This window comes from Ursus maritimus, unplaced genomic scaffold (assembly GCF_017311325.1).
Source record: "Ursus maritimus isolate PB19 unplaced genomic scaffold, ASM1731132v1 scaffold_6, whole genome shotgun sequence".
Taxonomy (NCBI): domain Eukaryota; kingdom Metazoa; phylum Chordata; class Mammalia; order Carnivora; family Ursidae; genus Ursus; species Ursus maritimus.
Genome location: NW_024426774.1, coordinates 60,965,619 through 60,988,951, shown reverse-complemented (window position 1 = coordinate 60,988,951; position 23,333 = coordinate 60,965,619). Strand labels below are relative to the sequence as shown.

At 35.6% G+C, this 23,333-nt stretch overlaps 2 protein-coding genes and 1 pseudogene across 6 annotated transcripts in view; 1 reads left to right on the top strand and 2 right to left on the bottom strand.

The window, feature by feature from the left end:
• VRK2 (VRK serine/threonine kinase 2) overlaps window positions 1–20,203 on the top strand; it is a 114,577-nt gene extending 94,374 nt beyond the window's left edge. For 2 of the 3 annotated variants that reach the window (XM_040623453.1, XM_040623454.1), the window contains 2 exons: window positions 4,886–5,047; window positions 19,863–20,203. In XM_040623453.1, coding sequence (XP_040479387.1) covers window positions 4,886–5,047; window positions 19,863–20,165 — 465 coding nt within the window. In that variant the 3' untranslated portion in view covers window positions 20,166–20,203. Of the gene's footprint in view, window positions 1–4,885; window positions 5,048–18,588; window positions 18,714–19,862 lie in introns of all 3 variants that reach the window. The other variant, XM_040623455.1, reaches the window with a different exon arrangement.
• Window positions 18,925–19,608, bottom strand: LOC121100985 (annotated as a pseudogene).
• Window positions 20,134–23,333, bottom strand: part of FANCL (FA complementation group L) — a 90,758-nt gene continuing 87,558 nt past the window's right edge. For 2 of the 3 annotated variants that reach the window (XM_040623458.1, XM_008699886.2), the window contains 5 exons: window positions 23,018–23,063; window positions 22,864–22,945; window positions 21,912–22,028; window positions 20,564–20,635; window positions 20,134–20,272 (listed from right to left, as the gene is read on the bottom strand). In XM_040623458.1, the coding sequence (XP_040479392.1) occupies window positions 20,237–20,272; window positions 20,564–20,635; window positions 21,912–22,028; window positions 22,864–22,945; window positions 23,018–23,063 (353 nt within the window). In that variant the 3' untranslated portion in view covers window positions 20,134–20,236. The remainder of the gene's footprint in view (window positions 20,273–20,563; window positions 20,636–21,911; window positions 22,029–22,863; window positions 22,946–23,017; window positions 23,064–23,333) is intronic. The other variant, XR_005832981.1, reaches the window with a different exon arrangement.

The window sequence follows — 23,333 nt, the reverse complement described above, 5'->3', positions numbered from 1 at the left end:
GCTTACCAGTTTGGCCATAATTTGGTGGCAATAACCATGATAGTCTTAGATTTAACCAGATGACTTGTATGTACTGATATTTCAATCTCACTAACCTTCCAAAAAGATTTTTTTTTTTAAGTTACACCTTCTCATCCTTTACTCTGTAATCTTCCAACTCACATCAACTTAAAAAAATAGAACTTGAAACAATACGCAAGAATTAGGACTTCTAACATTTCTCAGAGGGCGGGGGGACCTCGAGACTGCTGTGAGTGGCCTTACCGGACAGGCATCCAGATGTCCAGTCCTTCCTTGATACGGTCCATACGCAAAAGATGGGGGCCTTTTTTTCCTGATGCGTGTACAATAAGGTAGGGTCAGGATGCCATTCATTTTTAATATTTCTTATGAACTTTGGATCATCGCAAGCGTTCATGAGCCAAGAATGCAGGCTGCAAACTAATGTGACTGATAGGCTGCGAGATGAATGGTGAGTCAAGTATCAGTGCACAGATGGTTCTGATTTGCTGAATTTTGTAGCTGCTGCAACTGAAGACATAAAATATCCTTCTAGTCATAAATTAGCTCTTTGGAAGCAAAACCTTGGCACCAGAGCTTTACAACCTTCAATTAGTAGGGAAAGAAGTATTTGAATGACTGTGGTATTGACATCTGTAGGCCTGCATAGTAATCATTCCTAATAGAAGAGAATATCTGTTTGAGGAGGTTTTGCATGGCTAATTAACTACCAGTGAGAATATGTAATTTTTTCATGATCTCCTGATTGTCACCTTTCTCTCATGATACAATTACATTTTATTGTAGCAAATGCCTCACAAACCAATTGTCAGCACTATTTACGTATTGCAGAAGGCAGAACAAAAGTTCATGTTTAATAAAAAGCCAGTGGATTTTGATCTTGGTAATTACTGAGACTTATTTTAACAGTTTTATTGACTTTTGTGTTTTTATCACTTTTGCAACAAAACAAAGAGCCATTTCCTTAAAATAGTATTTCCCTTACAATAATGGTCACCACTTAATCTACACTAATTTAAGTAGATTTTTTCCTTTTTTGTAGTTTTTCAGTTTCATAAACTTAATTGAAATATAAAAGAAGCCATTTTAAAAACTGATAGTTATATCCTCTGATGTAAAATTCTAATTATTATCCACCAGAATTTTCAGTTTCATCAAATTCAAAGGATGTTTGTTGTGAAACCATTTTTATATGCAGAGAATAGAACATAAAACATTTTTTTCCAATGAGCTTCAATCAAAAAAATTTCTTCCCTTTTGATTAGATCACTTTGATTATGAGTAAAAAGAAAACAGTAAGAATAATGTGCAATCTTAAGACCTTAGTTAATTTCTAACAGTATGATCAGCCCCAGTGTATAGACAGTAAGATGATTTGGGGGTATATTCCACAGCAGATCAGTATTTATTGAATAATGACTTTATTTCTGTAGTAGTTTAAGTGCACAGATATATTTAATAGTCATAATATAAAAATGGGTTCACCCTGTGGCTAAACCCAAAGTATCTTAATTTTTATTTTTAAAGTTTACAGATTTTGTAATGTGCAAAAACCAAACTCGAAAATGTTTAAAAGCAAAATATGACAATATAAACTGTCATGTACTCAGTTTCCCTGAATGATACAACTATAGAATAGTTTCCGCAATTGACTGCTTCCATAACAAAAATCATGTTAGGTCCAGAATGAATACCAATCACACGGCTCCAAATTTCTCTCTTTTTAATCACAGACAGAATCCCCTTATTAGTAACTAAAAACATTTTTTGTTACTTCATACATGGATTACTGTAGTTATTTAACAGAATATTGAATGAATTGTAGACTTACACTTTTTGGACAAAGATACTTAAAAAGAAGTCAGTACAATGAATCATGGAACACTACATCAAAAACTAATGATGTACTGTATGGTGACTAACATAACATAATAAAAAATTTTAAAAAGTGGAGCAGAAAACATATACAGTTAGATAAATAAAATATTTCTATCATTCACTATTCAAAAAAAGTTTTGAATGTTTCATTTTTTTAAATGTTATTTCCCTTAGTATAAGTTGTGTCTTTTAAATTTAGTATTCCTAACAAAAATATGTTTTTGTTAGGTATTAGAAAATAGCACATCACCATAAGAATCTTGGCAAACTTACAGCATCTTTTTGGGAAAAAAAAAAAGGGGGTAGTTTTCCAACACTGGGTTTTACTAGGCATCATAAACTGTTCCCGGTAAACTGAGCCTAGCCTTGCACAAGTCCTCAAATACTGTTACTGGAGTTAAATTGGAAATGAATTTTTGTCAAGACAGGAGAGACATTGAAATTTTTCCCTGAAAAGCAAATCTTTTGGGGCATTTGCCTCAATCAAAATGATGGTCTGTACGGCTGAAATCACTCTTCAGTAGCTCTGATGGCTCCTGAGGTAACATTGTCAAATTAGAAGAATCTATCATCAGGGCTACCACAGTCTATTTATGCCTTCCACTGGGATTTAATGTCCAGAATTCACTGAAGGAAACCGTATTTCAGGAAGAATGCTTATCGAGGTGAGCTAAAGCTCTAGAATCCCCAGATGAGAATGCTGAAGCCAAGTTGGAAAACCAAGGCCCCCCTTCAACCCTTGAATAAGCTGCTTCTTCAAGAGCCAGTAGTGAACCCTTTTATCCACTTACCGTGTCTTCCTCCCTGTTGGGACGCCTGGATCCATACTGTCATGGCACAGAGACCTGGGCATAATGAGCCACCCAGCCTTCCTAAACGCTCTACCTAGACAGAGGAGTAGCTGTAGGACAGAGTGAAAATGTTCAAGCTGTCCTACATCTCAGACAAGTAAAAGTTTGTCCTTCCATTTACCCTAAACCTGAGGGTCCCACAGCAAAATCAGGGGTGAATATATTATTATGGGTTGTAGTAATCTTTGTATTGAACTTAAAAATTTGTCAAATTCTTTCTTGAACCTTCTCGAAATAATTCTATTAAGCTTGTCTTCATATTTATATTCTGTGTGAGAAAAGGAGAGTATAAATTCTCAATTATGAGCATATTTTTGACTTACTGAATTTTAGGATGCCCAAAGTATTCCCGATTTCTTAGAACACCGTGAAGTGCTGGTGGAAAATTAAGTAAAAGATACCTTATTTGAATAGCCACTTTCTTGAAAATGATACATATTTGGACAGTATCATTTTATTTGATTATGTGAGATGCCCAGAGTGTTTCCTTGTACTTACTTTTATGTCTTTGAGAAAAGTTTTACCCCTGTTCACAGTTGAGAGTAAAGCTTAATCATCATCCCATTTCACTCTTATGGTTTTAGAAGTTTCCCTAGAAATAGAAATTTTTCATAAACTGGATATCATTTTGTTTATTAGCTAGAAGTGCTTATGGCAGCACAACCTAGCCATCCGGCCAACTGACAGCAGATCCAGGAGGCATCATCTCTTCCAGAAAGCCTCACGGAGGACTGAATATATTAGATCAAATTTTGTTTGTGCATCAGAGGCTCCCAGGCCAAAAATCATTATACTTAAAGTGCCTAGCATCCAGGAGGTGTTAAAAACCTCAGTTAATATCTCAACTAATCCTTTTTATAATAAAACACGTTTTCACAATGATTGGCAAGACAGTCTTTTATTAGGATGAATGGTGTACAAAGCCTTGGGAAACCCTTTGTTTCACACTCGTGCTATGATGAGCATTTATCACCAAGATGACTTCAGTGGGAGAGTGACTCAGAAGGTGGTTACACATGAATTTTCCCAGTAGTTTGGGAGAGTTGAGTGGTGAAAATAAAGAAACCCTGAGTGATGAGGGAACAATTCCAATTGTCAGGCTACTGAAAAGCAATGGCTTTGCTATCCTTTGAGAAGCTGGGATCCAGGAGGAGGAGTGAATAAAGAATGGTGTTGTGACAGCTTAGACCTAGCCACAAAACACCAGCATATTTTAAAGAGTGAACACATTTGGCAATAGAAGCTAAAAATTGGGAGACTACAAATTAAGGCTCTGCTTGCCCAGCCAATGTAATTCATTCTCCATTTTGGCACTGGCTACTCCATTATTTCTCCTTGTGCTGTTCCTATCTTCTGCCCCCTATTTAACCCATGAAAAAAAGGTGATAGCACTTTCAGCCGCTGGAAACATGAGGCTGCTGAGCAAATACTTCACATAAGGGTCTTCACTGTGGCTTTCAATCTTCCAGCTCTATTGTGGGGTCTGCCCTTCTATTTCCGTGTCTACTTCAAGGTTATTAAGAGTCAGTCATCCCCCAGAACACACCGTGGTGTGAAAAAGAAACCTTAGAGACAGCAGGCTTTTGTAGAACTTAACCTCTGATACTGATACACAGTACCAGGTGACATGAACTGTGACTCGTCCACTCAAAGGTTAAATTACCTGTATAAAAAAGTAAGCAACATCATAAGCTCCTTTTATACATTCACATTAATTAGGCTGTCTTCAATGATAGAAAACTAAGATTCTAATTAATAAGAATTTAAACTAAAAAGATGTACTGGATCCACTCCCAGCAAAGGTTAATAATGAATTCATGTGCAGTTTGAGAATGTGACAGTTTTCTGTAAAAATGCCGTTTTCAATAAGCAAGTTATCTGTAGAGATAATTTCTAAAGAGCGTACAACAGTGACACTAATTTTAATTGGTCTTGTACTATTGATGAGAAAGGGTCTGGATCTTGCCAACTACTATATCTTTCCACAACATCCATTTGTTGGTTTCCTCTTTATTTCTTCCTTTTCCCAAAACTTGGCAAGTTTAGAATTTTCAAGAATCTGGATATGAATCCTTTTTTTTTTTTTTTACAAGTGTCAAAAGTGTTCATTATACATTATTATTCTCTATCAACAGGTTGTTTCTGGAAAGGCTGCTACAAAGCAAGTCAATCAGATGCAAAATAGGTTAATAGAAAAAAACATCCATGGTGAGAGAAGTGCTGAGACCTGCTTCACAGGGAGGAAAGTGCAAAAAGAGGAGCCGCTGACCGGATTGCTTAACAGTGAGACAACTCAGGTGAGGGGCTTTTTGTTGCTGCTTTTTTCCTTCGTGTTGCATTAGAATATGCTCTTTGGGAATAAAGACATTTTATTTTCTCCGGTGGGCCAAGGTTGTATGGTTTTGTTAAATGAGAAGGGGCAGAAAAATATCCTATCCAGTGGCTAAAATCAAAGCAGCCGACACCAGTCATCATAGAAACAGAACAACAGTGAGCACACTTGCGTACAGATCGCTTTCTTTAGCCCAAGAATGTAATGAAGTGCACTTAAATTTTTTATGCCATCTATGATCCATTAGGGACTCTTAACATATTCCATACTCTTATATGGGTTTCTCCAGTCTCGCCCTTATAATCAAATGTAAGTGAAGAGTTTCCCTGTCAATATGGTTGTATTTTAAAATGATGTATCTTTTAACGTTATTCGATCATTTGGTCAGGTAGTGACTTACCTTTAGCAGAGGACTCATCCAAGCAATAGCAGAAGTCTTTCCTGATCTAACCATTTTTTGACAGGAAGGAGAAGCATACAATTTTTTCCAAAATGACCACCATTGTATACGATTTATACACCATAATTTTCCTCCAAACGATTTGAGGTAGTTTAAAATGTGAAACAGGATATTTTAATGCCCCCATCTTCTATCTCCCAACCCTCCCTGCCCCTCAGATTGGTATATCAGGCAGCTGGGATGTTAATCACTAAACTGAACACTGAATTTGGCTCTGAACTTCTTGGCAGCCAAGGCAAGGATTAGACGTATACAAGTTGGGCATTTCTTATCCAACCAGCAAGCATGCACATTTATCCAGAGAATGCTTTTTTAGTACTAATAAGAATCTTTTGCAGTTATAGTTCCCATTTGTAAAATTACAAATATTCCTTGGTGACAAAATGTTGAGACTCTTGAGTGTTCTTTTTCAGTCCTTACTGTCCACCAGAATCACTTATGTATGGAGGTAGGGAGGGACTATAGAAAAAACTGATGTCCGGGTTCCAAGCAAAGCCATGGATCTAATTGGGGTGGCATTGGGATACACGTGTGCAGATTTTTATCATTCCAGAAAGCTCTTTGTGCCCTTTCTCAGTTAGTCCCTTTTGCCCCCAGACAACCACTGTTCTGATACTCTGACGTTCATCACTAGGCTAGTTTAGCTTCTTCTAGAAAGTCACATACCATGTAGTCACACAGTATGCACTCTTGTGTCTGGCTTCTTTCACTCAGCAGGTTTTTTTGAAGTTCATCCGTATTGCTGCCTATATCAGTCCTCTGTTCTTTTTCTTGTTGAGTAGTACTCCATTACGGAACGGCATCGAAATTCATATATCCACTCTCCCATTAATGATACCTGGGCTGCCCCTGGCTCTAGCCATCATGAATAATGTTGCTACGACATTGTGACACAGTCCTTCTAGAATACGTTTTGTTTGTCCTGAGAAGTGGAGCTGCTGATTCTCAGGGCAGATGTTCAACTTTGTAACAAGCTGACCAGTACTGCCATTTTACACTCCCACCAGTGATCCCGGGTCCTCTCCAACGTTTGCTTTGGTCTTTTTAATTTTAGCCATTCCAACATTTATGTATTAGTATCTCTGTGGATTCCAGTTATTAATAATTGTGGGCACTTTTTCATGTGCTGACTGCCCATTCATGTATCTTTTGTGAAATGTCTTGATCCATTTTTATGTGGATGATTGTCTCTTTATTACTGAGTTGTAGGAATTCTTCGTACATCCGTATTGCGGATATATTCTAGTGTGCAGCCTGCCTATTCATTTCTTTAACAGTTTCTTCAATGAGCGAAAACTGTTTATTTTTATTTGAAGTTCAATTTATCAATTTTTTTTTCCGTGAAGAAACCTGAGAAAACTTTGCCTATCTCAGGGTTATAGTTTGCTATATATTTTTAAAAAGGCTTATAGTTTTAGCTTTCATTTGAGTCAATGAGCTGTCTCAAATCATTCTTGTATATGGTGTAAGAGATTAAGATTCCTTCTTTTACATTATAGAGAGCCAGTTGTCTCAGCACCATGTGTAAGAAGATTTTCTTTTCCTAATTAAATTTCACTGGAATCTTTTTTCAGAAGTCAGCTGACAGTATAAGTAATGGTCTGTTTCTGGACTCTCTCTTCTCTTCTGTCAATCTGTTTGTCCTTACACCAAAACCACACTGCATCAATTACTGCAGCTTTACAAATTCTGAAATTAGTAGAAGTCCTTCAACCCTTTTCTTCAAGAATGCATTGGCCAGTTTGTCTATTTCCACTAAAAAGCACAATGGGATTTTGATTGTGACTCCACTGAGATCCCAGCCATACTTTTGAGTCTTCCAACACATGAAACTGATACTTCTCTCCATTTATGTAGATCTTTAATTTCTCTCAACAGTGTTTGGTAGTTTTTGGTGTAGATATCTTTTACATTTTCCATTAAAATTATCTCTAAATATTTTAAATTCCATTGTAAATATCATTTTGTATATTGACCTTGCGTCTTGGCATCTTTCTAAATTCACTTTTTAATTTAGTAGTTTTTTGATAGATTCTTAACATTTTCTACATAATCAGTCATGTTTGTGAATGGAGTTTTACTTCCTCCTTTCCAACATGTATGCCTTTTGTATCTTTTTTTCATGCTTTATTACACCTGCCATGACCTCTAATACTACATCAAGAGTGGGCATCCTTGCTTTGTTCCTGTTCTTTGGTGGAAAATATGATGTTAGCTGTCGGTTTTTCCTAAATGCCCTTTATCAGGTTGAAGAAATTTCATTGTAGTTTGTTGAAAGAAAACAAAATTTAAGTCATGAGTGTATATTAAGTAATTTTTCGGGATCTGCTGATCATGATTTTTCTCCTTTACTAGTATAATGAATTACATTGACTTTTGAATATTAAATCAACCTTTCGTCTCTGGGATAAACCCCATTTAGTCATGATGTGTTATCATGCTGAATTCAGTTTTCTATTGATGAGCGATCTTGATCTGTAATTTCTTTCCTCCTAATATCCTTCCTTGTGTGGTTTTGTTTTCAGGTCATGATATCAGTTGGAAGTTTCTATTTTCAGGAAGTGTCTTACTAAAACTTGTCTTTCATAAATATTTAATAGAATTTACCAAGAAAATCATCTGAGTCTAGAGTTTTGTTGTAGGAAAATTTTTAATTATGAATTTACTCTAACAGCTATAATGAAATTATTAGATTTTCTTCTTGTGTCAACTTTGGTAATATGTATCTTTCAAGGAATTTGTCTCATCTAAGTTGTCAAATTTCTCAGCACTATGTAGTTCATGATATTCTTATTATCCTTTTAACATCTTCGGTATTCATTTTGATGTCCCTTCTTTCATTCTTGATAATGGTAACTTCTTAGTTTCTTTTTTCTTTCTTTTTCTTTTTTGATAGTTTAGCTAGATGCCTATCATTTTTATTGACCTTTTCAAAAACCTAATTTTTGGATTTGTTGATTTAGCTACTGTTGATTTTTTTTTTTTTGCTAATTTCCATTCTTTATCATTTCCTGCCTTCTACTTATTTTAGGTACTCTTTTCTTTTAAGCTTCATAAGATAAAAGCTAAAATTAATTTTAAGTCTCTTTTCTAAAATATAAGGTATGGCGCCTGGGTGGCACAGTCGGTTAAGCATCTGACTTGGTTTTGGCTCAGGTAGTGATTTTGGCTTCATGGGATTGAGGCCCATGTTGGGCTCTGCACTCAACGTGGAGTCCGCTTGAGACTCTCTTTGCGGACCCCCACGCACAGGTGTGCTCACACGTGCTTATGCACGGGCTCTCAAATCTTTTAAAAAAATAAAACATATAAAGCTATAAAAATTTTTAAGCAGTGCTTTGATTTAGTCCACAAATTTTGATACGTTGTTTCACTGTTGTTCAGTTAAATATATTTTCTAATTTCCCTTGACTTATTCTTTGACCCAATGAATTATTTAGAAGTATGCTTTTTAAATTCCTAAATTTTTTGAGATTTTCTTTGTATCTTTTTACTTCTAATTTAACTGTTATTATCAGAACATATTCTGTATTCTTGCAGTCCTTTAAAATACACTGAAACTTGTTTTATGGCCAAGAAGAAGAATTAGTTTGGTGAATGTTCCTTGTGTATTTGTAACAAATGTTCTGAAGTTTGGCGTTTACTATTCTAGAGATGTTGATTAGGTTAAATTGTTTGACAGTGTTGTTCAAACCTATATCCTTACTCTTGTTTTATTTTGTCCTCCTGTTTATCACTTAATCACAAAGGAATGTTAAAATCTTCAACCGTAAGTGTGCATTTGTCTATTTTTCCTTTAGTTCCATGTTTGCTTAATGGATTTTGATGCTCTGTTAATAGGTATGTACAGATTCAGAACTGTTACATCTTGCTGGTGAAATATGTTTATCACTGTGAAACATCTTTCTTGTATCTGTCAGTATTCTTTATCTTGAATTCTACTTTGATTTGATTTTAATAATTCCAGCCTTCCTATATTAGTTCACATGGTGCACCCTTTTCCATCCTTTTATTTTTAATGTTTGTTTTGTATTTTCTGTGTCTTTGTGTATGTGAGTGCTTTTGTAAATAACAGAGTTTGTCTTGCTTTTTTTGTACAACCTCACAAACTTCCTTTTGATATTATCCATTTCCATTTAATGTAGTCATTGTAGTTGAGTTAAATTTACAATCTCACTATTTGATTTCTTTTTGCCCTGTTTATTTTTTGTCACTTTTTACCTCCCTCCTGCTTTCTTTTGGAATAATGGAGAATTTGTCTCTCATCTCTTCAATTTTTAAACTATACTTCTTGGGGCTCTTTTTTGGTTTCTTGGTTTTTGTTTTTGTTGTAGTAGGTACTTTAGTCTAGCAAGCTATGGCCTATGGGCCAAATTCAGCAAGCCACCTATTTTTGTAAATATTTATATTACAACCTAGCCATACTTATTCACTAAGTCTCGTACATATTGTCTGTGGCTACTTTCATGCGCTAATGGCAAAGCTGAGTAACTGTAGCATAGACTGCATGCCTCCAAAATCCTAAAATATTTACTATCTGCCCTTTAAAGGGAAAGTTTACAAACTCCTGCTCTAAAACCACTGTAAGAGAAATATAATGTAAGCCACATAAGTTAATTTTAAAGAAACAGGTAAAGTTTACTTTAATAATATACTCTAACTAAACAAATATCCAAAAAATTATAATTGTAATAAAAATTGAGACATTTTACATTCATTTTTTCATACGAAGTCTTCAAAATCTGGTGTGTTTTATACTAACAGCACACCTACATTCAGACTAGCCATATTCCAAGTGTTCAAGTCATATGTGGTCAGTGGCTACTATATTAGCTTAGCTCTAGAAATTACATCTTTAACTTCTCATCCCACAATCTACTTTGACTTAATATACCACTTCATATATAAGGTAAGAACCTTGTGAAAACACATTTCCATTTATCCCCCCATCCTTTTTGCTATCGTCATACATTTCGTTTTTATGAAATTAATATGTAATTAATTCCATAATGCAGTTACTATTGTGCTTTAAAAAATCAGTTTTATTTCAAATTAAAGGAAGAAGAAAAAAATATCCCCATATTTACTGTTGTTGGAATTCTTCAGACCTTCCATAGATTTGAGTTTACAGTTGGTTCATTTCCCTTCCTCCTAAAAAAATTCCTTTAGGGACACCTGGGTGGCTCAGTCTATTAGGTGTGCAAACTCTTGGTTTTAACTCAGGTCATGATCTCGTTCTGAGATTAAGACATGTGTCAGACTCCCCACTCACTGGGGAATCTGCTTGTCTCCCTCTCTCTTTCTCTGCCCCTCCTCCCACTTGTGCTCTTTCTCCCTTTCCCTTGAAAATAATAAATAAATCTTTTAAAAAAAAATTCCATTAACATTTATTGTAGTGTATGTTTCCTGGAGACTAATTCTCTCACTTCTTGTCTGTCTGAAAATATCTTTATTTCAACTTTATTTTTGGTGTGGGGAGAGCTGGAACTATTTTACTTCTGAATTTATTAACATAAAATTTATTAACATTTAAATTGCAACACTCAAGACATTGCAAAAATAATAGAGAGCTCCCATGTACCCTTCACCCAGCTTCCCCAATGACCATCTTATAACCATAGTATGATTTTCAAAACCAAGAACATTGGTATATTACTGTAAAATACCTTATTGGTCATCAGTTTTTACATGCATTTGTGTGTACGTTCCTATGAAATTGCATTACATGTATAGAGTAACCACAGTTACTCTACAGAACTGTTATAGAAAGAAACTCCCTCGCAAAGAAACTTCTGTGTGTTGCTTTATAGGGACACCTTCCCCCTTATCTTAATCCCTGAAAAGCACTGATTAACGTTCTGCATTACTATAATTGATATCTTGAGCATGTTGTAAACATCAAATTATATACTATGTACCTTGCTGAGATGGGCTTTATTTCATTCACCTTAATGCTCTAAAGATCTGAGTTTTGCATGTATCAGTAGTTTAGTTCATTCCTTTTTATTAAAAACTACTTGGTAAAGTATGGATGTAGTGTTGAAGAACATGTGAGTTTCCAGTTTTTCACCCTTCACCATTTAGTATGATGTTAGCTGTAGATTTTTGGTAGGTGTTCTTTATCAAGTTCATAAAGCTCACCTGCATTTCTAGTGTATTAAGAGTTATCATGAATGGGTATTGAATTTTATCAAATGGTTTTCTGTATCAATTAATATGATTTGATTTTTCAGCTTTATACTGTCACCATGGTGGATGACATTGATTAGTGTTTGAATCAAAACACTGAACTAGCCTTACATTCCTTGGATAAACCCCACCAGGTCATAGTGTATTGTTCTTTTCATATATTGCTGGATTCAATTTGCTACTATTTTGTTGTTGAGACCTTTTACATCTGTTAATGAGGACTATTGGTATATAGTTTTCTTTTTATTTCTGTGGCTTTATCTGGTTTTGGTATCATGGCAGTGCTGACTTCATAAATGAGAAGTCTTCCTTCTAATTTCTGGAAGAGAATGAGTAGAATTGGTGTTGTTTCTTTATCTTTCTCTCTCTCTCTCTCTCTCTTTTTTTGCGGGGGGGGGGAGGTGTTGTGTTTTTTTTTTTTTTTTTTTTTTTTTAATGTTTGATAATTCTCCAGTGAAATCATCTGGGCCTCGAGAGTTTTCCTTTTTAACTATGAATTCAAATATCAAGAGTGGTCAAACTTCTCTGCAAAAAGCCAGATAGTTAAATATTTAGGTTTTACAGGTCACATAGTCTCTGTTACAACTACTGAGCTGTGCATTGTAGCACAAAAGCATATACAATATGTAAACAAATGAGTATAGCTGAGTTGAGTACCAATAAGATTTTATGACACTGAAGTTTGAATTCCATAAAATTCTCAAATGTCACAAAATATTTTTTCCAACCATTTAAATATGTAAAATTCATTGTTGGTAGCTCTACAAAAACAGGTGGGACTGTGGACCACAGTTTACCAACCCCTAACGTGTTTCATCTTGAATTAGTTTTGATTATTTGTGGTTTTCTAAGAACTGGTCCATTTCATCTAAGGGGTTACATTTTTATGTGTAGAAATGTTCACAGTATTCCCTTATTTAAATCCTGTAAATGGCTGTATAAACTGTAGAAATATTTCTTTCTAGATATTGATAATTTATCAAATTTTTTTTGGTCTTTTCAAAGAATGAACTTTTTTCTTTTTCTATTGTCAATTTCATTGATTTCTGCTCTTCTTTCTGCTATGGATTTTTCTTTTTCTAGTTTCTTGAGATGGAAACTTAAGTCTAATTATTGAGTTGAGACTTCTCTTTTTTTCTAGGTATTTAATATTACAGATTTCACTTCTGGCACTGTTAGACATATTCCATATATTTTGATATATTTTCATTTACTTTAATATGTTTTTAAGTTTATCTTGGGTCTCTGACCTATTCAGAAAAATGTTTTTATTTTTTTTAAGATTTTATTTGAGAGAGAGTGAGAACAAGTGGGGAGAGGGCCAAGGAGAGGGAGACGTGGGCTCCCCCCTGAGCAGGGAGCTGACGTGGGGCTCGATCCCGGGATCCTGAGATCATGACCTGAGCTGAAGGCAGACACTTAACCGGCTGAGGCACCCAGGTACCCCAGAATGTTTTTAAATTTTCAAGTGTTTGTGGAGACTTTCCCATTCTTTCAGCTTGATTCTTGGTTTATTTTCCTTTTTCTTTCTCTATTTTGGGTGGAAGGTTAGACTATTGTTTTTAGCCCTTTCATTTTTTGTAATGTAAGTATTTAATGCTATAAATGTTCTGTTAAGTCCTGATTTAACTACATCCCATAAATCCTCATGTATTGTATTTTTAATTTTGTACTTTTTCATAAGACTTTTGATGCCTTAGCTATTAGAGGAATGTGTTAATTTCTAAGTGAAGATTTTTTTCCCATTTTCTTTGTTACTGATTTCTAATTTATATTATTGTCTGAGAATATACTGTGTGTAATTTGTTTTGAATTTGTTAAGGTTTATTTTATGACCCAGGGTCTGGTCTATCTTGGTGAATGTTCCGATGGCAATTGAAAAGAACATGCATTCTACTGTTTTGACATGGCGTGCTCTACAAATGTCAGTTAGATCCCACTGGTTTCTGGTGTCAGTTTTTCTCTATAGCTTAGCTAGTTCTCTCTCTTGTAGTCTGTTAATTGCCTAGAATAGGGTTTTCTACTTAGAAGGATGTGGGGTACTGCCTTTTCTTAATGTATGGCAATGATGGGTCATTAGGGCTCCTCTCCAGTGTTTGAGGCCAATGAGAAATAGAGGGTTGCTGCTTTTTGCTGATGTTTGCTTAATGCAGGGTGGGGATGGTGCTTAGGGCTCTACTACACAATCTCCACAGTGCCCGTTGGGGAGGAAGAGAGGCATTGCTTTTGCCTGTGTTAGTGCAGGGAAGGACAGTCGAAAAGGCTCTGCCCTTTAGTCTCCACAGTATCTGGTAGGGAGGGAGAAGTACCACCTCAATAGTTCGGCTTGGAAATGGTTGACAGGGCTCTGTCTCATTGACAGGGCTCTGTCTCATAAATAACCCCAGTGGTTAGTGTGGGCATGGTCTTGTTGACAAGGCTCCACTTTAGTCTCCTCAGTCTTTGGTGGGGAAAAGTAGGTGTGGTCCCTGGTTAGCACAGGATGGTGATACTTGACAGGACTCTATCCCACAGTTTCCAGATCACCTCATGGGAAGTGGGAAGGGTACAGCTTCTTTCATGGTATTCATCTAGAGAACAGCTGATATAGTCAAAAGTGTTCTGAACTGTATACTTGCCCTCTTGCTGATCCATTGTTTAAAGACAGCAGGCTTTTCTTGGACCTTTTTGGTCTGTGCATATTGCTGTTTCAAATTGTAGACCACATTATAGCCCAGGCTGGGAAAGATAGGCATTAAAAAGAAGGGGGTTGGAGTGAGACTTGTAGCTGGGACCTTCCTTGTGTCCTAAGGTCCTTATCCAGTCTGCCTCCTATTCTACAACTTTCAGAAAGTTCTGTTACTTGCTTTTGTCCAAAAAACTGTAGTAGTAATTAGCAGAAGGAACAGAGTCGAATGTACTTACTGTCTTGTCTAGAACTAGATGCCCCTCACCTTCACTGTGAAGGGTTAACTGGATATGGGATTTTTTCATTCTGAACTTAAAGATGCCGTTTCCTGTCTTCTTGTATGTTTTTTCTATTAAGTTAGCAGTTATTCTTATCATTGACATTCTTATATGTGACTCTTCTGGCTGCTTTTAATATTTGCTTTTTTATCTTTGGTTTTTTTTTAGAGATGGCTGTCTATTCTGCTTTGGGTTCATTGAGCTTTTTTTTTTTTTTTTTTTTTTAATCTGTGGGTTGATAACTGTCATCAAATTGGAAAAGTTTCAGCTATGATTTGTTTCATGCTTTAACCCTTCTCCTTCTGAGATCCGTATCCTGCATGTTAGAATTCTTTACCGTTTCTCACAGGCTTTTTTGAGGCTCTGTTCATTTTCCAAATTACTCTTCTGCTGTGCTTCAGTTTGAGCCTCTGGCCTCTAGTTGACGATTAAACCTAACCAGTGGATTTGTAATTCATGTACTATGTTTTTCTATTCTAGAAGCATTTTGTATTTCCCATTGCTCTGCTGAGTCTCCCAATCTGTTCACTAATTATGTTTAAATTTTCATTTAAGTCCTTGAACATAAGTATGTAGAGGTTTTATTGTCCTTGTTTGATAATTTTACTGAGTCACATCTACTTCTCTTTTCACATTTTCCTGTTCCTCGTGTGTAGTAGTTTTATTATATGCTGAATATTGTAGATGCTAGTTAATTCTTGAAACTCCACATTTTATTGTAGTCTTTTAGGGAGTGCTGACTTTTGTCCTGGGAGGTAATTTATTGGTGGTTCAACTTGATTAGTCATGTCCTGACTTCTGTTTAGGCCTTTTGGAGGCTAATCTAAGGTAAATATCATCTGAAATTGTACCCTAAGATCTGGGTTGTTTTCCTTTCTTTAAGAATCACAGCCTTGTTTGTTTTCTATGCCTGGTAAGTTGTCCAACTGTATTATATTGTATTCATTTCGTGGGCTTCACAGAAGGAGGGGAGCTCTGATGCCTGTTATTCATGGCCAGAACTAAAAGGGGTACTGATTCTTTTCACAGCTTTCTAATGGACTCTGATAGGAATTCAAGGCTAGTAACTTGCTCAGAATTCAAGGTTTCTCAACAGCATCACTATGGGCATATTGAGCTGGGTTAAGGGGCTGTCCTGTACACTGTAGGACATCTCTGGCCTTTATCCAGTAGATACCAATAGTACCTCCTCCCATAGTAACCCAGAAGGTCTCCAGAAATTGCTAAATGTCCTGTGGGGCAAAACTTGTCACTGGCTGAGAAACACTACACTAGCAGAGTAGATTACTGCACACCTTAAGCCCCTGCTACTAAAAATGTGCTGTGCCAACCAGCTGCAATGGCATTACCTGGAGCTTTTTGGAAACACAGACTGTAAGGTCTCACGTCAGACCTTCTGAATGAGATCTGCATTTTAACAAGATCCCAAAATGATTTGTATGCTTTTTCTAATGTTTGAAAAACTATGCCATAGATGAGACAACTTTTTCTTAAACAGCCAGACAGTAAATATTTTAGGTTTATAGCGTACTCTTTGTCGGACAATTCGACTCCACCATTGCAATATAAAAGCAGCCAGTCTTTATTCACAAAACAAACAGGCAGCTCGCAACATTTTTACAACCCATGCCACAGACTCTTACCCAAGCAGATCACTCAGTAAGCTGAAGACAACTGGTGGTTAAATCCTTAGATGAGTGCTTTCCCATTTGATATTAGTTGTTGCTCACAGAGAGACTGGGTACATAGTTCTACAGTAGACACTTCTATCTAGAAATTCTAGTAGCTGGATTTCTGTTCTTACCTAGATGGGGTATCATCCATTTCCACATGTAAGTTATATATAAATCCTACTTAAGTTAGCTTACCAGTGGTCTCAGGCTTTAAAAATATACAATTTGGGGGCACGTGGGTGGCACAGCAGTTGAGCGTCTGGCTTTGGCTCAGGGTGTGATCCTGGCGTTATGGGATCAAGCCCCACATCAGGCTCCTCTGCTATGAGCCTGCTTCTTCCTCTCCCGCTCCCCCTGCTTGTGTTCCCTCTCTCGCTGGCTGTCTCTATCTGTCAAATAAATAAAATCTCTCTCTCTCTCTCTCTCTCTCTATATATATATATATATACAATTTGATGGCATAGTTCTTTTTCTTTGTGGAAGAACAATGTATGGGTCCACAGGAGAAATTATTCACTTATTTTGCCTTTAGCAAATAAAAAAAAAAAAAAGTTCTGTCAGTTTTAAGTAGGCTCCATACCCACATGAGGCTTGAACTCATGATCCTGAGATCAAGAGTTAAATGCTCTACCCTGGGCCAGCCAAGTGCCTCTAAAGCTGACAAAATTGTGTGCCTTTATTAGCTCTCCAGCAGTAAAGAGTAATTTAAAGTAAGTTATTTGACTCTCAATAGTTTCTTCTAGGTAAAGAGCTAAAGTGCCTTTAAGACATCTATTTTGTTTTATGTAGAAGTTACTTCTTACCTCTAAAACTCTGTATCCTGAAAGTGACTTTTGTGGGGTAAAAAAGACTCTTTGAAGAATGGTTGTTTAGAGGTCAGGAAAGTAGCTATTGTGAAGAATGATGGTACTACATCAGATGAAGATTGAAATATTTTGCCTTGTTTATAAATTTCTTCTCTTCCAAGTTACTTGATAAATGGTACAAGGAGAGGGCAGGCCAGGGCACCAAAGTGAAGCAGAAACAGAACAACTTGTCACAAGCTGAAAACAGGAAACTGATTCTTGGAGCTTTGGCCAACAGGAATGATGTTAAAAAACATTTTTGTTTTTTACTTGCATGTATCAGTATCTGTTCAGTCTAGCTTTCGAAGAGACATGCCACAGTATGCACCGTGGGGCAGTTTCCTCTGGTTAGAAATAGCCTCTTCCCTTACCCAGTATATGGCAGCATGTATATTGGGTAAAGGATGCCATGTCATGATAAATGTTGGGAATCACTATATTATTTTTAAATCTTTTTTTTTTTGTGGTAAAAAGCACATAACATGAAACTTACCTCAACTGTATGGTTTAGTAGTGCCAAGTATATCCACACTGTTGTAAACAGATCTCCATCTTGTAAAATTGAAACTCTAGACCCACTAAGTACCAACTCCCCTTTTACTTTGCTATTTTGACTACTTTAAATATTTTGTGTTAATGGAATTATATATGTCCTTTTGTGACTGGCTTATTTTGCTCTGCATAATGTCTTCGAGGTTCATCCATACTGTAGTATGTGGCAGGATTTCCTTTTTAAGGCTGCATAATTTTCCTTTATATGTTTATACCACATCTTTCTTTATCCATTCATCTACCCATAGATATTTGGTTGTTTGTCCCTCTTGGCTACTGTGACTAATGCTATGATGGGTGCACAAATATCTCTGCAAGAAACTTAAATTGAATTCTTTTGAATATATACCCAGAAGTAGGATTGCTGGATCATATAATTCTTTTAATGTTTTGCGGAACTTCTATACTGCTTCCCATAATGACGGCACCATTTTATAGTTCAACCGAGAGCACACAAGGGTTTCAGTCTATCGTCACCATTTGTTATTTTCTGTTCTTTTGATAATGGCCATCCTAAAAGCGGTAAGATGATATCTCACTCTAGATTTGATTTGCATTTCTCTTACAATCCGTGATGCTGAGCATCTTTTCATATGCTTCCAGAGAATTATCTATTCAAGTTTTCTTTACATATTCTGGATACAGCTCCCTTATCAGATAAATGATTTGCAGAATTTTCTCCCAATCTGTGACTTGTTTTTTTTAATGATGTCCTTTGAATTACAAAAGTTTTTTTTCTTTTGTGGATTGTGAATTTAATATGAGAACTCTTTACCTAACCCTACGACACAAAGGTTTTCTCCAGTTTTTTCCTAAAATTTTTCTATTCTATTATATTTAGGTGAGGTACAGGTCTATTTTTATCTTTTTGCAAGGATGTCCCGTTGTCTCTGCACCTTTGTTGAAGATGTTCCGTCCCCACTGAATTGCCTTGGTACATTTGTTGGAAACCAATTGCTCATATATGTGAGTTTACTTCTGGACTTTTAATTCTATTCCACTGATTTGTATGCCTGTCCTTTTGCCAGAACCATTACTGTCCTGATTTCTCTAGCTTTGTGGTCAGTTTTGAAATGGAGAAGCATGTCTTTCAACTCTGTTCATCAAGGTGGTTTTAGCTATTTTTGGTCCTTTGCAATTTCCAAAGCCTGCTAGGATTCTGAGACTGTGTTCAATCCTATAGATCAATTTGGGGGAAACTGGGATTTTTTGCTAAATAGTAATTGCCCTATGCAAGCACAGCTCCTGACTGGAGTTGCTAAGATCTGAGTTCACATACATTAGGTCCTCACCATGAGTCAGCTGCTGATTCTTCCTAAGAAATACCTGCTTTTTCTGTGTTTATTCAGAGGTTTACTTGTTATGAAGATATCCTCCTTCATACTCCCACCATGTAGACAGCTTGATCCTGCTTGTTGTACAGTGTATTACAAGTCCCTACCAAAGTACAAGGTTAATGTTTATCTTCATGAATCTTTGGCAACAGTTCTTGACAAATTTTGTTGTGTGCTTCTAGGCATTCCAGCTTCACATTGTAAAACTGTAATTTGTAGAGCCTGCTTGTTTCCTGTTTGGCTAAGAGATTAGAATGAGCATCTTTTCTTGGATCAACTTTCAGGACAAATAAGGATTTTAACCAGCTGTCTTCTCAAGGTCTGTTATTGGAAGACAGCATTCTCTGGAGCCTGGGCAGGACACTGCTCTGAGCACATGCAGCACTGCCCTCACCATCTCATTCTCTGCCTTGGCTCCCCTAGAATCACTAATTATTAATGACCAAAAAGCTTTCTAATTATGACTATCTTGCCCATTTAAGATTAAGCCCAGTTTTTTTGTCTTGCCAAGAAAATTTAGTTTTCATATTTCATATTTTTAGAGGATAAAATAGTTATTAGAGAGCCTATTTCCTGATATGAAAGGACCAAGTAGTTTAATTAGATTTCGGTTGGTTAATGATGTGGTAAGTACTTTGTAATCCCTTACAATGTAGGATCCAGGACCTAAACTTCTCAGGAAAAATATACAAAACTTTGTTTTATTTTTTTAGTATTCTTACCGAATACACAAAATGAATACCAGGATAACTCAAACCTAACGCTATATGTTTTTCTATAGGAAAGCACAAGGAGAAGACAAAAGTATTGTGAGTCTCAAATTCTGAATGAAATAAAAAGTCCTCCACAACCATCCAGCTGTATACAATTCCCAAATACATTCTATGAACCCTATCAAGATTCTACCAGTCCAGATATATTCAGTAATGCCAGATCTTCATCTTGGTATACATACACTTCTACAACTGGTATGGAGGTCCCAGGCTGGACTCTTAGTGAAGAGACAAAGGCAGACGTGTATTATTATGGCTTCATCGTTCTTTTCCTTTTGACTTTAGTATGTCTTGCTCTATATTTTCTATGAAGATCTCAAATAAAATCTTTCTGATCATTTTTAAAGTTGCCAGCTCTTCACAGAAAGGTTACGTTCTTATTTCAGGATTTCCTTCCAGACATTTTCAAGGTAATTGGCTTGTAAAAAGAGAGTACATTTTTAACAAAGTAAGTTTGTGGACATGCTAAAATTAAGATTGCTTTATGCTAGAAAATGGTGTCATGATACAGTTTGAAAAATACTTTTTTTGGTCAAAGGAGCAATTTAAAAAACAAAATGTTATTGATAGGGACAATTTTACTTCTTTTTAATACATAGAGTAACAAGTAACAAAATGTTTTAGCTAGATATGTGTATTAGCTTATCTTCCCAAACATGTTACTAAAAGCTAGGCACATTTTATGAAATGTGATTAATGATTTTCTTACCTTGCTACAATATGGGCATTCACCAAATATGATGTTAAAACTCTGTCTACTAGTCAGTAGTCCTCTCAACCACTGAAGATTTTAAAAAGAGAAGATAAAGGGAGCAATGTCAGCATGATTACAAATTACAGATACTCCAAATATCATTTCCTTTTAGTACATACATTTTTATCCCCAAAGATTAACAAAAAGGGGAACATTTCCTGAGCCATTACCACACTGGTAATATGCTGAATAACAAAATAAGGGGAGACCAGCATTTTGAGGTCTGTACCTTATAGCCAAATTATGGGCCTCCTTATGCACTTTCTCAACCCCAAAAGACACAAAAATAATGCATACAAGTCCATGGGGTTCATAGACCCCACCTAAAATCATTATAAATTAAGTATGCCTCCTATAAAAGATACCACAGGATCTTGAATATTTAGGTCTTAATTCTGGTCTTAACCCACTATTGGTGATTAATTCTCAATCCATTAATTAGAAACATGAGGCAGTCCATTTTTAAAAATTAAATGAACATTCATTATTACAAAAGAAAGCACATGTTCCCTTAAGAATATAATTAGACCTAGTATATTATGTTTTTATATAAGGTAAATTGACATCACTAAGTTCTCCATTGTTACAGTACAGATAATACCAACTGCTATATGTAAGCACAAAAACAGGAGGTGATATTAAGGAAGACTAAAAGCGCTATACAACTGGAAGGTGTTCTATATATACATGCATATATAATCATGTCCGCTGTGCACTAGGAGGAATGCTACTGAGATCAAGTGACTACACAGGGATGAAAGCAGACTTCACATATAGTAAACACATAGTAAATAAAATGCCACTGAGAGTCCTATGACATATTTAGATCATAAAATGCATTCTTCTCAACATCAAAAGACTGTTACATTTATTCTATACTTAAATCTACTCTGAAAAGTAATAGATACTCGATAGTGCTACCTCCCTTTCACCTTATTGCCACCACTACTCCCACGTGGATGAGTCCACAGAGTTTGCATTGGGTTACAGGAGATATTTAAAGAGACTAAGGTAGCATCGATTTCATTTGTTAGTATCAATAAGCAGTCAATGAATATATTCTAGATACATTTTCTCCCTTCTTGGGATACTTTAGGCCATTTCTTCACTTATTAGTAACCAGGACGAAGAAATGAAAGCACATGGGCATCCGGAAATGAACTGATAAAGGGGCTGATGGCAAAAGAGATCACCATTCACTGAAGAGATTCTTAGACTCTCTCTCTATATTTCCAATATGCATACTTCCTATGTCATGGTAACCAAAAACGTCTTGCCAAGGTTATTTTTATTTTATTTCTACCTCATATAAGCATATTTGATGGAAAGGCTGTCCACACTGGGAATTATCACACACTTGATCAGGAATGGCGCCATCAAGCTGATAGGCATAACAAATCCCACAATCCATAGAAAAATCCTTCAAAAGAAAATAAATATTTATAAGCATATGTGTTTAAAACACACAAGGTAAGATAAAGAGTGAATAATATGGTATAGATATTAACTTTTTATAAAGTTTTTATAAAGGTAGCTTATCACTATATTACAGAAAATACAGTTATATCACTAATGCCTTAGAAAAGCTATTTGTAAGAAGAGTGCTTCCTTTTTCGTCCGGTAAGGAATGCACATAGATATACTCAAAACAGATTCTATTTTGGACTTAAGTAATTTTCCCATATTGTACATCAATATAATGCCACTGTAGTATGTAAAGAGAAGAATTGACATTAGCTAGTGATTACTAAATTTCAAAATTCTGTAACTAAAGGAATAAGACAAAAACATCCCCACCACTTTAACAGTCTATAACCTCAGCTGCTTCATCAAAAATCAAGTTTATTATTTTTGCAACATGGTAATGTCTATTCATTTTTAAAAACTGTACTGCCACCTTTCACAAATACATCAAGCTAATTAAAACTTTATTTCAATCATCCATAAGTAGATAGTAATAGAATATCCAAACATCTCATTAGCTACTTTGGACCTTTCCCCCTATTTTTAATAATAAAGATGTCTGTCATTAATCACTTTATTGCTACGAAGACCATGAAAAAAGTATACTTAAACCACTAGTCAAAGGTTAACAAGTTCTTTGATGCTACTGTTGCTTGCAGTTCAGAAGTCTGTTATAATATTCTTCCAACTCCCTCCCTTTCAGCCTCATTTTTCTCTGGTGTCTAAAAGAAGAACATTTAACTTTCATTATGCTATGCTGTTTGGAATATCAAAGCACTGATAAAACTTACAGATTTTTCCAGGTTAGCGCGAGCTGGAAAATCTATTTCTAAAACATCTTTCAAGTTTTGTAACAGACTATTTTCTGGATCCCTGAAAGCATGAAAAAAAATTTGTTGTTAAATTTGCAAAACAGAAAAATAATTGTATTGCAAAGATACCTACCATAAATGTATGTTTCTGCTCAGCTTAATTCCCAGAGGTTTTACCACTTCAGATATTAAAAAAAAAAAAAAAAAAAAAAAAAAAGTTTAGCATCTGCTGCTGTCACTTTGTAAAGACACTTAGCACAGAATTTTTTTTACTGAGATATAATTAGCATATAACACTGTATTAGTTTTCGGTGTACAACAATGATTGTATTTATTGCAATACACTCACTACAAAGTTTAGTTAACATCCATCACCACATGTAGTTACAAGGTTTTTTTTTGATGAGAACTCTTAAGATCTACTCTCTTAGCAACTTACAAATATAGTT